The following is a 17,250-nucleotide window of genomic DNA, read 5'->3' as shown; positions in this document are numbered from 1 at the left end:
ATTCTTGTGCTTTTTGTGCTCGCGACAAGACTCCTAGGCAGAAACCAGCAGGTCTTCTACAGCCTTTGCCTATTTCGGAAACCCCATGGTCACACATAGCAATGGACTTTATTACTGATTTGCCACCTTAAAACAAAACGGTCATCTGGGTGGTAGTTGATCGATTTTCCATAATGGCTCATTTCGTTCCTTTGCCTGGTCTTCCATCTGCTCCCCAGCTGGCGAAACACTTTCTTCAGCATATCTTTCACCTTCATGGCCTCCCGTCTCACATCGCCTCTGACCGAGGAGTGCAAATCGTTTCCATGTTCTGGCGAGCTCTCTGCTCCAGTCTCATAATAAAGCTGGACTTCTTCTGCTTACCACCCTCAAACCAACGGCCAGGTAGAGAGAGTTAATCAAATTCTGGGAGATTATCTCCATCATTTTGTCTCAACTAGGCAGGACGATTGGGTCGACCTTTTACCTTGGGCAGAATTTTCTGAGTCTATGAGGACTTCACCATTCTTTGTTGTCTATGGTCATCATCTTCGTCCTTCTCTTCCTCTTCCAGCTTCTTCTAGAGTACCTGCCATAGATGAACAAGTACAGGACTTTAGGACCATCTGGCAGGAGACCGTCGTTCTTTGCTTCACGCATCTTCTCGTTTGAAATCTCAAACAGATAAGAAGAGATGGTCACCTCCAATTTTCGCTCATGGTGATAGGGTCTGGCTCTCTTCTAAATACATCTGTTTCAGGATTCCCAGCTACAAATTAGGCCCTCACTTCCTGGGACCGTTCAAGGTTTTGCAAAAAATGAATCCAGTTTCTTACAAGCTTTGTCTGCCATCCTCTCTTCGTATTCCGAATTCTTTTCATGTCTCCCTCCTCAAGTCAGTCGTTTTCAACCGTTTTTCACAAAAATACATTGTTCATTCTCCTGTCTCTGGTTCTTCGGATATCTTTGAAGTGAAGGAGATTCTGGCGATGAAGACCGTAAGAGGGAGAAGTTATTTTTTAGCAGACTGGAAGGGCTTCGGTCTTGAGGAAAGGTCCTGGGAGCCAGAAGAGAATATTTTGGACCACGACTTGGTCCAAAATTTTTTGAGACCCAAAAAGAGGAGGAGACCTAAGGGGGGGTACTGTTACGGCGAGCGCTCTGGCCGGTCACACTGGCCGTGAGCGCTCTCTGCCTCTGTCCTCCGGCGGGCCTGGGATTCGCATCGTGGGACACGCCCGCATGCAAATCTTGGGCCATCACTCACCTCTTCCTTCTTCTGTCTCCTCCGTGTTCTCACACCGCCGGCGCATGCACGCATCAGAGCTCTGAGATTTAAAGGGCCAGTGAGCCCTCAATTAGTGTTTGCACCTGTCCCTTCTTTATAAGTACGTGCACCTCCCTACCTCTATCTTTGTGTGCCCAGTGCCCTAGTGAAAGCATTTATTGTGTCTTGCCTTACCGTGTTCCTGACCTACCTGCTCCGTGACCTGACCTTGCTCCTGTGCCGCCTCCCTACTGACTTCTTACTATCCTGACTACGAGTTGCCATATCCCTCCTGTACCACGTTTTCTCCTCTCCTCGTTTTCGCCTGTGTTAACAAGTCATGTCAGGGGTTGCGACCTGGGTGCCGCCTTCTGTAGCAAGTCCATCCTGCTTTGCGGCGGGCTCTGGTGAATACCAGTGGCACCTTAGACTCTGCTCCCTGACATTGCCTAAGCCATCATTCACACAAGCTCAGTGGATCTACTACCTCCTTGCCACTTACAAGTATAGACCAAGGAAATATATCCCCATGTGGTGATCCAGTACAGAATGCCATGCTCTTCTGTACTCCTGCCCATCCTGTGTGGCAGATGCTGCTTCAATGTCCGTCTTGGACCCACTCTCTATATATCCACTCTCTCACCCCAGAACTCTCTATATTTCCTAGTATAATGCAATGTTATGCAATGGTTAATGGTTATGTGCTTGTCACTTTAAACCTTAAAGGGGTTATCCAGGCAAAACCTTTTATATATATATATATATATATATATATATATATATATATATATATAAACTGGCTCCAGAAAGTTAAACAGATTTGTAAATGACTTCTATTAAAAAATCTTAATCCTTCCAATAGTTATTAGCTTCTGAAGTTTTCTGTCTAACTGCTCAATGATGATGTCACGTCCCGGGAGCTGTGCATGATGGGAGAATATCCCCATAGGAACTGCACAGGTCCCGGGACGTGAGTCATCAGAGAGCAGTTAGACAGAAAACAACAACTCAACTTCAGAAGCTAATAACTATTGGAAGGATTAAGATTTTTTAATAGAAGTAATTTACAAATCTGTTTAACTTTCCGGAGCCAGTTTTGGCCTGGAATACCCCTTTAAACCTTTTGTTAAAGGGGTAGTCCAGTGGTGAAAAACTTATCCCCTATCCTAAGGATAGGGGATAAGTTTGAGATCGCGGGGGGTCCGACCGCTGGGGCCCCCTGCGATCTCTCTGTACGGGGCCCCGGCTCTCCGCCGAGATAGCGGGTGTCGACCCCCGCACGAGGCGGCGGCCGACACGCCCCCTCAATACATCTCTATGGCAGAGCCGGAGATTGCCGAAGGCAGCGCTTCGGCTCTGCCATAGAGTTGTATTGAGGGGGCGTGTCGGCCGCCGCCTCGTGCGGAGGTCGACACGCCCCCTTCCCGCCGGCTGTCGGGGCTCCATACAAGAGATCTCGGGGGGCCCCAGCGGTCGGACCCCCCGCGATCTGCAACTTATCCCCTATCCTTAGGATAGGGGATAAGTTGCTCACCACTGAATCACCACTGGACTACTCCTTTAAGGACCTTGTTGTTAGGGGAGTATGCAGAGGTGAACGATGTGACTTATCTGCCCAATGGGAATGCTCTAAATCTTCCCCATATATACTGTAACCAGAGTTCCGAGTTCAGTCTAATGCTGAGGCACAGTTGAGAGAAGTGTGGAGTCTGTCTGTGAGGTGACTCTGAAGGAGGCCTGAGGCCTAGTCCATCTACTACGCATCTACTACCAATCAACCCCAGTACCCTGGTGAAAGTCAAAGCCTTGCGGTAAGCACTACAGTCCGGGGATCAATTCAAGTCAAGTTAGTCAAGTCCAAGTCACTAAAATCTAGCGTGGGTTGCATACAAATAAAGTCAGTCATACACAGCACAATCAACTATAAGTCCCAGCAAGCAGATAAGCTTCCCAAAGTTCACCCTGCATCTCCTCCACGCTAATCTGAGCTGTAATGGATTGTATCATCTTACCAACCTCAGTAAAGCCAGTCATCCGTAACCTTGCGTTGGAGTAATTGTTTGCCCCGAGCCTGGCACAGGAGAAGCTGGTCTACCTCGGGTGGTGTATAGGTCAACTACGCCCTGGTGTCACGAAATGGTTAATTCACACATTACCCTCACCGATGAACATGAGAACCTTCATCTGACCTCTACACAGAAGAATAAAAGAATATAAATACCATATTTATCGGGGGTATACCACGCACCGGCCTATAACACGCACCCTCATTTTACCAAGGATATTTGGGTAAAAAAAGTTTTTTACCCAAATATCCATGGTAAAATGAGGGTGCGTGTGTGCGCGTGTATACCCCGATACATCCCCAGGAAAGGCAGGGGGAGAGAGGCCGTCGCTGCCCGCTTCTCTCCCCCTGCCTTTCCTGGGGTCTAGAGCCCTGCTGCCGGCCCTTCTCTCCCCCTGGCTATCGGCGCCGCTGCCCGTTCTGTCCCCCTGACTATCGGTACCAGCGCCCCATTGCCGGCGCCGATAGCCAGGGGGAGAGAAGCGGCGCCGACAGCCAGGGGGAGAGAAGGGGCAGCGGTACCCATTGCACTGACGTCATGCGCCGCGCCGTACAGCGCATAGCAACAACGAAGGGGATGCACGCCGGAGGCCTGCAGCAGCGCGGATCCGACCCAGGTAATTATGCCACCGGGGATGGGGGGAGGCAACGGGGCAGCGGCGCCGGCAATGGGTGCTGCTGCCCCTTCTCTCCCCCTGGCTGTCGGCGCCGCTTCTCTCCCCCTGGCTATCGCCGCCAGCAATGGGGCGCCGGTACCGATAGTCAGGGGGACAGAACGGGCAGCGGCGCCGATAGCCAGGGGGTGAGAAGGGCCGGCAGCAGGGCTCTAGACCCCAGGGAAGGCAGGGGGAGAGAAGCGGGCAGCGACGGCCTCTCTCCCCCTGCCTTTCCTGGGGCGGTATCGGCGTATAACACGCACATAGACTTTAGGCTAAAAATTTTAGCCTAAAAAGTGCGTGTTATACGCCGATAAATACGGTATATACAAGTGTTACTATTCTATTTTTATTTAGCCCCATCACATAAAAATAAATTAGGGAAAAACTTATTCTTACTTGTTCTTTTGTAGCCCATCTTTATGAAACTAGATGATGGCGAGAGGATCCCAGAATATGAAGTAAGTGATGTCAGCAGATCTATCCACGTGTCTACATTGCCTCTTCCTATTAATCTGAAATGACAGCGTTTTTAAATTACATTTGAATAATAAAAGGCATAAAACCAGAAAGGTCCTCTTTATATATGGAGATGCCTTAGCGATGATGCCAGTAAGTTTTGGACAAGACTGCTGTGACCCTTGATTTCCTTTATTGTATAATATTGTACATCAGTAGCCCTGTAAGCCAAATTTGACATCTTGAAGCATTTTCTCACAAAAATCATATGTAAAAAATAGAGATGGAGCACTCACCGCACTAGAATATCCAGTATCCTTTATTCCATATTTTGTAATAAACAGAACGGCAAAGCCATGAGGCAAAACAAGAGGACAGGGAGCGTAAAGAGGTAGCGGAATCATTTTCACTGTGTAAAGGACAGAAGAAGCACCCGATGGCACCAAATGGCTTCCGCTGCCTCATTGTCCAGCCACTATTATTTGCCTTAAAATTCCAGACATTTATTTCCTATATACCTACCTGCATGCTGTGCTTTGCTTGGAACTGTGACCTTTCTTTTTTACTGGACTTTCTCACAAAAATATCTGCACAAATCACTGGAAATAAATAAATAAAGGACACATGTGCCCAACACAAGAAGCATGTGCTGTATACTGGCTGTTACTGTTTAGCTTCTAGAACCATTACATATAAGGCGGACCTGAGCCGTAGATCATATAGTCTATAACTTGACTTTATTGTGATCATAGGAAGCTGTAGTGAAGAATATCTCTGAAGACAGCAGAGATTCAATGGAGGAGCAGAACACTGGTGAAGGCATCTCACATGCAGCAGAGGATGAGGAGGAAGGAACACCGTCCTGGTACTGCTTACCAACTCCCAGGATTATCACAGCAGCAAGGGCCTGGATCACCTCCATTATTAATAGAGTCATTCATCAATAGAGTCATAGACTTTATTACATATTAAAAAAAAAAAAAAAGAAAATATTTGCGTCTATTCGATGTGTCCCGAGTGTACATTCCAGGGGTGGGACCAGAGGCGTAGGAACCCTCAGAAATCTGGGGGGATAGCATTCTAACTGGGTGTGGCTTTGCAAGAGTGGAGTCACAAAGGGGGTGGAAACAAAAGGGGGATGAGACATTCAATGTTGCATATGTTTCTCTACAGCCTGTGAAGCACCTTAACACATTAAAGGTGTACTCCGGTGGAAAACTTTTTTTCTTTTAAAACTACTGGTGCCAGAAAGTAAAACAGATTTGTAAATGACTTCTATTTAAAAATCTTAATCCTTCCAGTACTTATCAGCTGCTGTATGCTCAAGAGGAAGTTGTGTAGTTCTTTCCAGTCTGACCCCAGTGCTCTCTGCTGCCACCTCTGTCCATGTTAGGAACTGTCTGGAGTAGGAGAGAATCCCAATAACAAACCTCTCCTACTCAGGACAGTTCCTGACATGGACAGAGGTGTTTCACTTTCTGTTTCACTTTCTGAAGCCAGTTGATATGAAAAAAAAAATTTCCTCCTGAGTACCCCCTTTAACCTCTTAAGGACCCAGGACGTATGGGTACGTCCTGGGTCCCGGTTCTGCGATATAACGAGGGGTCACACGGTGACCCCGCATCATATCGCGGCGGGCCTGGCGTCATAGTGAAGCCGGGACCCGCCTCTAATAGCGCGCGGCACTGATTGCGGTGCCGCGCACTATTAACCCTTTAGCCGTGCGCTCAAAGCTGAGCCGCGCGGCTAAAAACAAAAGTGAAAGTTGCCGGTTAGCTCAGGGAGCTGTTTGGGATCGGCGCGGTATAATCGCGGCATCCCGAACAGCTGTAGCACAGGAGGAAGGTCTCTTACCTTCCTTCCTGCAGTCCGATCGCCGATTGAATGCTTCAAGCCTGAGATCCAGGCTTGAGCATTCAATCGCCGAAAACACTGATTGATCCATTCCTATGGAGATGGATCAATCAGTGTAAAAGATCAGTACATGCAATGTTATAGCCCCCTATAGGAGCTATAATATTGCATAAGAAAAGTGTAAAAAAAAAATCATTAACCCTTTTAATTATCCCTTCCCCTAATAAAAGTTTTAATCACCCGGCATTTCCAAGAATAACAAAAAAACACAGTGTAAATAAAAATAAACATATATGGTATTGCCACGTGCGGAAATGTCAGAAAGATAAAAATATATCGCTTTTTAAACCGCACGTTCAATGGCGTACGCGCAAAAAAATTCCAAAGTCCAAAATAGCGCATAAAAAGTGATCAAAAAGTCTTATCAGAACAAAAATGGTACCGCTAATAGTCCTCATAGCATCCTGAACACAGAAAAATAAAAAAGTTATAGGGGTCAGAAGATGACCATTTTAAACGTATAAATTTTCCTGCATGTAGTTATGATTTTTTTCTGAAGTGATACAAAATCAAACCTATATAAGTAGGGTATCATTTTAACCGTATGGACCTACAGAATAAAGATAAGGTATCTTTTTTGCCAAAAAATGTACTGCGTAAAAACAGAAGCCCCCAAAAGTTACAAAATAGTGTTTTTTCATCAATTTTGTCGCACATTGATTTTTTTCCCCGTTTCACCATAGATTTTTGGGTAAAATGACTAATATCATTACAAAGTAGAATTAATGACGCAAAAAATAAGCCATCATATAGAATTTTAGGTGAAAATTTTAAAGAGTTATGATTTTTTTAAGTTAAGGAGGAAAAATTGAAAATGAAAAAACGGAAAAAGTCCGGGTCCTTAAGGGGTTAAGGCAGTGTGTCCTTTAGGCCTCTGGGGTCTATGTTCATATTTACTGCGTGAACCTTTTAGGGCTTATGTTTCTACACAGTGTACTTTTATTTTATTTTTAACAATTTGTGCTAAAACAAGTGAAGTCATTACAAAGTACAATTGGCGGTGGGAAAAAACAAGCCCCATATGGGAAGGTGGGAAATTCAAAACATTAGAAGGCTAGGAGGAAAAAACTAAAGTGCAAAAATGAAAAATCCCTGGCTCTTTAAAGGAGTACTCCTCTCCACACATCTTATACCCTATCCAAAGGACAGGGGATAAGATGTTAGACCAATATCACCATTAACACCGCTACAATCACCGCACACAGACTACTATCCCCAATTACACTACTATACAAGGGACAGATAATACCACCACACTATGACCATTACCACCATATAATGACGGAATAATATGAATAAAAAGAACTATACAAAGACCATTATCACTACTATACAAGGGGCAAATAATTGCACCACACCATGACCACTATCATTACCACCATATAGTGACGAGATAGTACTACCATACTGATACTAAATATAACCACTGAACACAGACCAGAATCACCAATGAAACCACAATACACAGACAGGTATCGCCAATAATACCATTATACAAGGGGCAAATAATACCGCCATAATATGACCACTACCATTAACACCATATAATGACGGGATAATATTACCATACTGATACTGAATAAAACCACTGTCCACAGACTAATATCCCCCATATAGTAGTGACCTCAGCTCAACAGACCATATAAGTGATTACATACAGTTACATCAGGTGACGTAATCTGTGATCGGAGTCATTCCCTTTTCCTTCTCCATCCGGCACAGACCTTCATGCCGATTCTTCCATCCACAGGTCGTCTCCACAGAACCTGCCAGACAAACATTTTAGGATCCGTACTCTTTAACCCCTTAACGTATATTTACCTCCTGCGCCGGCTCCCGCGATATGAAGCGGGATCGCGCCACGATCCCGCATCATATCGCGTGGGTCCCGGCGCTAATCAACGGCCGGGACCCGCGGCTAATACCACACATCGCCGATCGCGGCGATGTGCGGTATTAACCCTTTAGAAGCGGCGGTCAAAGCTGACCGCCGCTTCTAAAGTGAAACTGAAAGTATCCCGGCTGCTCAGTCGGGCTGTTCGGGACCGCCGCGGTGAAATCGCGGCGTCCCGAACAGCTGATCGGACACCGGGAGGGCTCTTACCTGCCTCCTCGGTGTCCGATCGACGAATGACTGCTCCGTGCCTGAGATCCAGGCAGGAGCAGTCAAGCGCCGATAATGCTGATCACAGGCGTGTTAATACACGCCTGTGATCAGGATGAGAGATCAGTGTGTGCAGTGTTATAGGTCCCTATGGGACCTATAACACTGCAAAAAAAAAGTTTAAAAAAAGTGTTAATAAAGGTCATTTAACCCCTTCCCTAATAAAAGTTTGAATCACCCCCCTTTTCCCATAAAAAAAATTAAACAGTGTAAAAAAAAAAAAAAAAAACATATGTGGTATCGCCGCGTGCGCAAATGTCCGAACTATAAAAATATATCATTAATTAAGCCGTACGGTCAATGGCGTACGCGCAAAAAAATTCCAAAGTCCAAAAAAGCGTATTTTGGTAACTTTTTATAACATTAAAAAATGAATAAAAAGTGATCAAAAAGTCAGATCAAAACAAAAATCATACCAATAAAAACTTCAGATCACGGCGCAAAAAATGAGTCCTCATACCGCCCCGTACGTGGAAAAATAAAAAAGTTATAGGGGTCAGAAGATGACATTTTTAAACGTATAAATTTTCCTGCATGTAGTTATGATTTTTTCCAGAAGTGCGACAAAATCAAACCTATATAAGTAGGGTATCATTTTAACCGTATGGACCTACAGAATAATGATAAGGTGTAATTTTTACCGAAATATGCACTGCGTAGAAACGGAAGCCCCCAAAAGTTACAAAATGGCGTTTTTTTTTTTCGATTTTGTCGCACAATGATTTTTTTTCCGTTTCGCCGTGCATTTTTGGGTAAAATGACTAATGTCACTGCAAAGTAGAATTGGCGACGCAAAAAATAAGCCATAATATGGATTTTTAGGTGGAAAATTGAAAGGGTTATGATTTTTAAAAGGTAAGGAGGAAAAAACGAAAGTGCAAAAACGGAAAAACCCTGAGTCCTTAAGGGGTTAAGCACCTATAGCATTCCATATGGTAATAATAAACCCTTGGATTCTCACACAGTAGAGTAAGTAGATATGGGGACTGGGGAAAGAGTAGGTAGGTGTAGTGGCAGATGAGAGGAGAAAGTCTCGTGGGAGTGTAGGGTAGTTAGGGTGTTGCTGTTCAGGATAGTTAAGGGCGCTGTTAACCCTTGTCACTCGTGACGCCAGGGTGAGGGTTAAATGCTGTGTTCTTGATAGGCCTATTGCCACCCTTCCCAAGAGCAATAGGTGATGCAGAAATAAAGGATTGTCCACAACCACTGTTAACTGAAAACTTGGTGGAACTTTTACTGAAGAATTTCTGTGCATGTAACAATAGTAACAGTCCAGATAACAGAGTCTCTTTTCATATAGCTTGAGCAGCGATTGACAGTCGGTTGGGATCAGATAAGCCCAATTTAGCTTCTTAAGGATTGTATAGCAGAAATCCGCTGGATTTAGGGGAGTATTTAGGTCCAGTGATCTTGCGATGAGTAGCGGGGAATTGCTTAGTCTATCCGCTATGTTAGAGGCCTAGGCCGCCAGGCTTTGGCCTAGTAAATTGTCTTGTAAGCTGTGGAGGTCCTACCTCTTCCAGAGTCAGCAACCCAAGAGAGAAGAGGACGATCAAGATAGCGTAGGTCCCTTATATGGGCAGGGGCTGGCCGTTTTTGATTGGTCCATAACGACTGTCACTCACCGTTACAGTGCATTGTGGGTGAACACATCACGGGAACCTCCAAAGGTCCTGTAGCAAAACCATAGGATTCTAACCTAATCACGTGACCCGCAGGTCCTGCTACTCTCGGAACAGGTAGATAACTAAATACATACATATCTATACTTATATTTATATTGATAAGAACTGCTATATAGTCATTGACTAACTGAGGGGTGACAAGAGGAAAACTACAAAAGAGGAACCCCAACGTCCTAGGGACTCTGACTATGGGGACCTCTATACAGGTAACGTATACAATACGGTACCGGGACACCACATAGGTACCTCCATTAAAGGGGTACTCCGCCCCCAGACATCTTAGGCTGGGTCCACACTACGTTTTGTCCCATACGGGAGCGCATACGGCAGGAGGGAGCTAAAAGCTTGCGCTCCCGTATGTGACCGTATGCGCTCCCGTATGTCATTCACTTCAATGAGCCGACCGGAGTGAAACGTTCGGTCCGGTCGGCTCATTTTTGCGCCGTATGCGCTTTTACAACCGGACCTAAAACCGTGGTTGACCACGGTTTTAGGTCCGGTTGTAAAAGCACATACGGCGCAAAAATGAGCCGACCGGACCGAACGTTTCACTCCGGTCGGCTCATTGAAGTGAATGGCATACGGGAGCGCATACGGTCACATACGGGAGCGCGAGCTTTTAGCTCCCTCCTGCCGTATGCGCTCCCGTATGGGACAAAACGTAGTGTGGACCCAGCCTTATCCCCTATCCAAAGGATAGGGGATAAGATGTCAGATCACCGCGGTCCCGCTGCTGGAGAGCCCCGATGCCTCTGTGCGTAATGACCGGCGATACAGGGGACGGAGCAGCGTGACATCATGGCTCCGCTCCTCGTGACATCACGGCCCGTCCCCTTAATGCAAGTCTATGGCGGGGGCGTGACGACTGCCACGCCCCCTCCCATAGACTTGTATTGAAAGGGGCGGGCCGTGACATCAAGAGGGGTGGAGCCGTGACGTAACGATGCTCCGGCCCCTGTATTGCCCGTCATTACGTGCAGAGCGAACTCGCTCTGCGCTGTAATGATAGCGTGGTGCCGCAGCGGGGATCCCGGGGCTCCCCAGCAGCGGGACCGCGGCGATCTGACATTTTATCCCTTATCCTTTGGATAGGGGATAAGATGTCTAGGGGCGGAGTACCCCTTTAAGTAGATCCCTTCACATGTTTTCCCCCATTCAAAATGATGGCTGTCAAACTTGCAAAAAAGACAGTTTGACAACCGTTCATGACAGAGCGCAACGGAAGTGTGAAAGAAGCCTTATACATGCATTATATACATACACTCACAAACACACGGTATACATACATGCACACATCATACATACACACACATTATGCATACACATACCATACATACACCCACCCACCTCCACATCATACATTACATACACACATCATACATATACACACACCATACATACATATAAACCCCCCAGCCATTCCCCTTCCAACCCAACACCTAAACCAACCGAACACCCTCCCCTGCCCTTCCTTGGCCTCCTCACCTGTGTCAGCCATGAGTGGAGTTCGATACTGAGGTCCCGGAAAAACAGCGTCTGAGGCTCAGCCACTCATAGGAAGGCCGCACGGACTCCTTCACCAGAGCTGGACTGTGGATAAAAACCAGCCCTGGAAATATTTGTATACAAAGCCCACAGCATTGCGTCATTGTGGCAGCGCAGGTCGCAGAGAAGGGACAATAAACGGCATTTGATTTGTCAGGCTTCTGTTTCCTCATGTTGCAGGCTTGATGCTGTTCCCTTTGACTCAAGCTTTGAGTCAAGGGGCGCTGTATCAAGTGTGCACCATGACAGACTCCAAGGGAACCTGTCATCAGTGCCATCCCTACCTTTACCTGCCCCAGATCTGTGGTCCTGCTCATCTGTTATCTTCCTTATTCTGGCAGCTACCAACAGGTGACACTGATGACAGATTCACTTAAATAATAATGAATACATACCGTATATATATATATATATATATATGTGGCTTCAGACAGTCTGTGAGAGACCAAGTCCCAATAAGGATACAAAAGCAAGTCCACTGGAGAACTCCAGGTAAAACAAGGAAACAAGGTATACATATTACATCAATGTGTACAGGAAAGGTTTCAGCTCTCTCCAGGACTTTTCTCCAGGAGAAATGTTTCCTGTACACATTTGATGTAATAAAGTACATTTTCCATGCACAATTATACTGTATACCTTTAAAGAAGTCATACAGTTACTAAATAAAACAGTACATAAGGTATATAAGGAGGAATATTGGGGAAGATTCATCAAAACTTGTGGAGAGGAAAAGTCCACCAGTTGCCCATAGCAACCAATCAGCTTGCTTCATTCATTTTTCAGAGGCCTTTTCAAAAATGAAAGAAGTACTCTGATTGGTTGCTATGGGCAACTGCTCGACTTCTCCTCTGCACAAGTTTTGATGAATCTTCCCCATTATCACCAAACATATTACCATCAAACTGTTACTGACCAAATCCTGTATACTGAGACCAATAACACCAGAATAAAAGGAGGAATATTGTCACCATACATATTACCATCATACTGTTACTGATCAAATGCTGAATACTGCAAAGCCTAAAGTGGTATTCTGCTACTAGGATTGGGGATAAGTGTCTGATCACAAGGGGTCCGACCACTGGAACCCCCTGTAATTTCTTGCATGGCACTTTCCTAGTGCATTCATCTCTATGGGAGAGCTGTATTGCATTGCTGACCCCCTGCTGACCCCTTATAACTTTCTTATTTTTTTGCATCATCATTTATAGTTTTTTAACAGTTCCACTTTTGCGAATATGTGATGTTCTGGTCACTTTTATTTTTTTGCATTTTATTGGGGTGTTATGTGACCAAAAATTGGCAAATATTTAACCCCTTCCCTAACAAAAGTTAGAATCACAGTGCAAATAAAAATAAACACATGTGGTATCACCCCGTGCGGAAATATCCGAGTTATAAAAATATATCGTTAATTAAACCGCAAGGTCAATGGTGTACGTGCAAAAAATTCCAAAGTCCAAAATAGCGTACCAGATCACGACGCAAAAAATGAGCGCTCATACCGCCCCGTACACGGAAAAATAAGAAAGTTATAGGGATCTGAAGTTGACAATTTTAAACTTATACATTTTCCTGCATGTAGTTATGATTTTTTCCAGAAGTACGACAAAATCAAACCTACATAAATAGGGTATCATTTTAATCGTATGGACCTACAGAATAAAGATAAGGTGTCATTTTTGCCATTCGTATACCTCCTGCTCTCCTAAAGAGATAAATGGAGACGCTCACTCCATGGGTGAAGAGAGCCAGGATGCCATGGATAGGGAATAAGAAGTAAGATTTAATCAAAGACCTTATTGAATTTGGAAGGGAGTAGGATACTTACCAGGCTATCTGATTAAATCCATATCAGAGTATGTATCTCTACCAAACAGTGTGTAGCTAGCTTTTGCAAAACTACAACTCCCAGCATGCCCGGACAGCATTTGGCTGTCTGGGCATGCTGGGAATTGTAGTTTTGCAACAGCTGGAGACCCACTTGAAGACCCACTATGAAACTGCACTGAGGCCGATTCCGTGTGTAACCAGAAAGCTGAACATGCGCTGAACAAACAGTGCTGATGTCACAGCGCCCTAGGCAAGGATCGTAACCCTGCCCTTGCCAATTGCTGCTCATTTGCATATTTTGAAAAATTAAGATAACAGAGCAGGATGCAGGCATGATGAGCAACGTTTTTATCAGTGTCGCCCGCAATACCAGACAGTATCACTGGTTAGTGCTGGTGACTCTGCTGACAGTTTTCCTTTAACCCCTTGGGGACGGAGGGTTTTCCAGTTTTTGCACTTTCGTTTTTTCCTCCTTACCTTTTAAAAATCATAACCCTTTCAATTTTGCAACTAAAAATCCATATGATGGCTTATTTTTTGTGTCACCAATTCTACTTTGTAATGACATCAGTAATGTTACCCAAAAATCTACGGCAAAATGAAAAAAAAATCCTTGTGTGACAAAATTGAAGAGAAAAAATGCCATTTTGTAACTTTTGGGGGCTTCTGTTAAAAAAAATTACATTTTTGGCAAAAATAACACCTTATCTTTATTCTGTAGGTCCATACGATTAAAATGATACCCTATTTATGTAGGTTTGATTTTGTCGTACTTCTGGAAAAAATCATAACTACATGCAGGAAAATGTATACGTTTAAAATTGTCATCTTCTGACCCCTATAACTTTCTTATTTTTCCGTGTACGGGGCGGTATGAGCGCTCATTTTTTGCGTCGTGATCTGATACGCTATTTTGGACTTTGGAATTTTTTGCGCGTACACCATTGACCTTGCAGTTTAATTAACTATATATTTTTATAACTCGGATATTTCCGCACGGGGTGATACCACATATGTTTATTTTTATTTACACTGTGATTCTAACTTTTGTTAGGGAAGGGGTTAAATATTTGCCAATTTTTGGTCACATAACATCCCAATAAAATGCAAAAAAAAAAAGTGACCAGAACGTCACATATTCGCAAAAGTGGAACTGTTAAAAAACTATAAATGATGATGCAAAAAATAAGAAAGTTATAAGGGGTCAGCAGGGGGTCAGCAATGCAATACAGCAACATGCAGCACTTAAAGGAGTAGTCCAGTGCTGAAAAACTTATCCCCTATCCTAAGGATAGGGCATAAGTTTCAGATCGCAGGGGGTCCGACCGCTGGGACCCCTGCGATCTACTGTACGGGGCCCTGGCAGCCAGCGGGAAGGGTGCGTGTTGACCTCCGCACGAAGAGGCGGCTGACACACACCCTCAATACATCGCTATGGCAGAGTCGATGATTGCCGAAGGCAGCGCTCCGGCTCTGCCACAGAGTTGTATTGAGGGGGCGTGTCAGCCGCTGCTTCGTGCGGTGGTCAACACGCACCCTTCCTGCTGGCTGCCGGGGCCCCGTACAGGAGATTGCGGGGGGCCCAAGCGGTCGGACCCCCTGCGATCTGAAACTTATGCCCTATCCTTAGGATAGGGGATAAGTTTTTCAGCACTGGACTACTCCTTTAAGTGCTGCATGTTGCTGTATTGCATTGCTGACCCCCTGCTGACCCCTTATAACTTTCTTATTTTTTGCATCATCATTTATAGTTTTTTAACAGTTCCACTTTTGCGAATATGTGACGTTCTGGTCACTTTTTTTTTTTGCATTTTATTGGGGTGTTATGTGACCAAAAATCTGCAATTATTTAACCCCTCTTTAGGATAGGGGATAGGTTTTTCAGCACTGGATATCTCCTTTAACACAGCCACTTTTTGTTTCAGTTTAAAATTGGCTGTGCTGAGGTAATTTCTATTGCTCAGACAAATTCATAATATACTTTGTGCCATTGTATTAATTTGATACACATCAGCACTTTCACAGCAGAAAAGTATTGACTGTAAACTATGTCCACCACTAGTGTTGAGCGGCATAGGCCATATTCGAATTCGCGAATATTCGCGAATATATGGATGAATATTCGTCATATATTCGCGAATATTCGCATATTCGTTATATTCCCGTTTTATTTTCGCATATGCGTAAATTCGCGTATGCGAAAATTAACATATGTGAATATTAGCCCATACGAAATTAACATCCGCGAAACTTCGCATATGCGAAAATGCGCACATGCTAATTTTCGCATATGCGAATTTTCGCACGCCAGTCTCTCACAGTAGTATTAGAGCCTTCTTTACACCACACAAGCTGGAAGCAGAGAGGGATGATCACTGTGATGTGTACTGTGAAGAGGAAAAAAAATAAATAAAATACGAATATTCGTAATTACGAATATATAGCGCTATATTCGCGAAATTCGCGAATTCGCGAATATGCGATATTCGCGAATAATATTCGAATTGCGAATATTCGTGAGCAACACTATCCACCACAGACAATAATGATAAACACCCCCCTGCGTCTCCAGCTTTGCTGGCATGATGGAACTTTGCAACAGCTGGAGACACACGGTTTGTAAAACACTGTTCTAAAGAATAACGCAAAGGTGAATTGAGTTAAAGGAGATATCCAGTGGTGAAAAACGTATCCCCTATCCTAAGGATATTGCGGGGGGGGGAGAGGTTCCGACTGCTGGGGCCCCCCACGCTCTCCTGTATGGGGCCCCGACAGCCCGCAGGAAGTGTGCGTGTTGACCACCGCATGAATTGGCGGCTTTCAGACGCCGCTTTGTGCGGTGGTCAAAACACGCTATCTGGCCAGCGAGCCAGGCCCCCCCGATCCTTCGGATAGGGGATACGTTTTTCACCACTGGACTACCCCTTTAACTTAGTTTGTATGTTTTCTTTTTTTTTTTATAATGTAAATTAATAGGAAATGGGTTATGCAGTTTGGTATACAGCAGCATCCATTTTTATATTCCATTAAAAGGTATTCCGTGTTTATACCCTATCCAAAGGATAGGGGATAAGATGTATGATTGTTGGGGTCTCGCCGCTAGGGACCCCCGTGATCTTGGTGCAGCCCTTGGCACCGAGATCATGGGAGTCCCCAGCGGCAGGACCCCTACAATCATACATCTTATCCCCTATCCTTTGGATAGGGTATAAACACGGAATACCCCTTATACTTTTCCCTATGAAACGTATATGTTAAACCAGGCATAGACAACCTTCGGCACTGCAGACGTTTTGGACTACATCTCCCATGATGCTTTGGCAGCATTTTGACTGTATGAGCATCATGGAAGATGTAGTCCAAAACATCTGCAGTGCCGAAGGTTGCCCATGCCTGCGTTACATGGTGAGCAATAATGCTGTGTGAACGCACCCTCACACACAAATCAAATATGTGAGGTGCCCTATATAATTATACAAGTAAACGATCATTTTTCGTACTAAAATATACTAATACGTAAAATAAACCGAAATAAGCCTAGGCGCCCCCTACAGTGAGCACGGCGTTAGTACAGCTCAGACGTCACCGACCCGCATTCAGTGACGGCAATGTTCATTCATAAATTTTTATCAAGAACCCTTCTCCTGATTGGCTGCCCCTCTCTCATGCTTCGCCGAGGG

General features: G+C 44.8%; 1 protein-coding gene and 1 long non-coding RNA gene across 2 annotated transcripts in view; both read right to left on the bottom strand.

Moving 5' to 3' along the window:
• The window catches only part of COL9A2 (collagen type IX alpha 2 chain), a 111,227-nt gene extending 107,789 nt beyond the window's left edge, over positions 1-3,438 (bottom strand). The window contains exon 1 of the mRNA XM_056556998.1: positions 3,263-3,438. Within this exon, the coding sequence (XP_056412973.1) occupies positions 3,263-3,280 (18 nt within the window). The 5' untranslated portion in view covers positions 3,281-3,438. The remainder of the gene's footprint in view (positions 1-3,262) is intronic.
• Positions 3,439-4,367: 929 nt separating this feature from the next.
• On the bottom strand, positions 4,368-17,227 carry LOC130356012 (uncharacterized). Its single transcript, XR_008888734.1, has 3 exons — positions 17,123-17,227; positions 11,675-11,779; positions 4,368-4,482 (listed from the first exon to the last, which is right to left on the bottom strand). It is a non-coding gene; the product is annotated as an uncharacterized LOC130356012 (long non-coding RNA).
• Between the last annotated feature and the right edge of the window lie 23 nt (positions 17,228-17,250).

This window comes from Hyla sarda, chromosome 2, assembly GCF_029499605.1.
Source record: "Hyla sarda isolate aHylSar1 chromosome 2, aHylSar1.hap1, whole genome shotgun sequence".
NCBI lineage: Eukaryota > Metazoa > Chordata > Amphibia > Anura > Hylidae > Hyla > Hyla sarda.
This window is presented reverse-complemented; position numbering and strand designations above follow the sequence as displayed.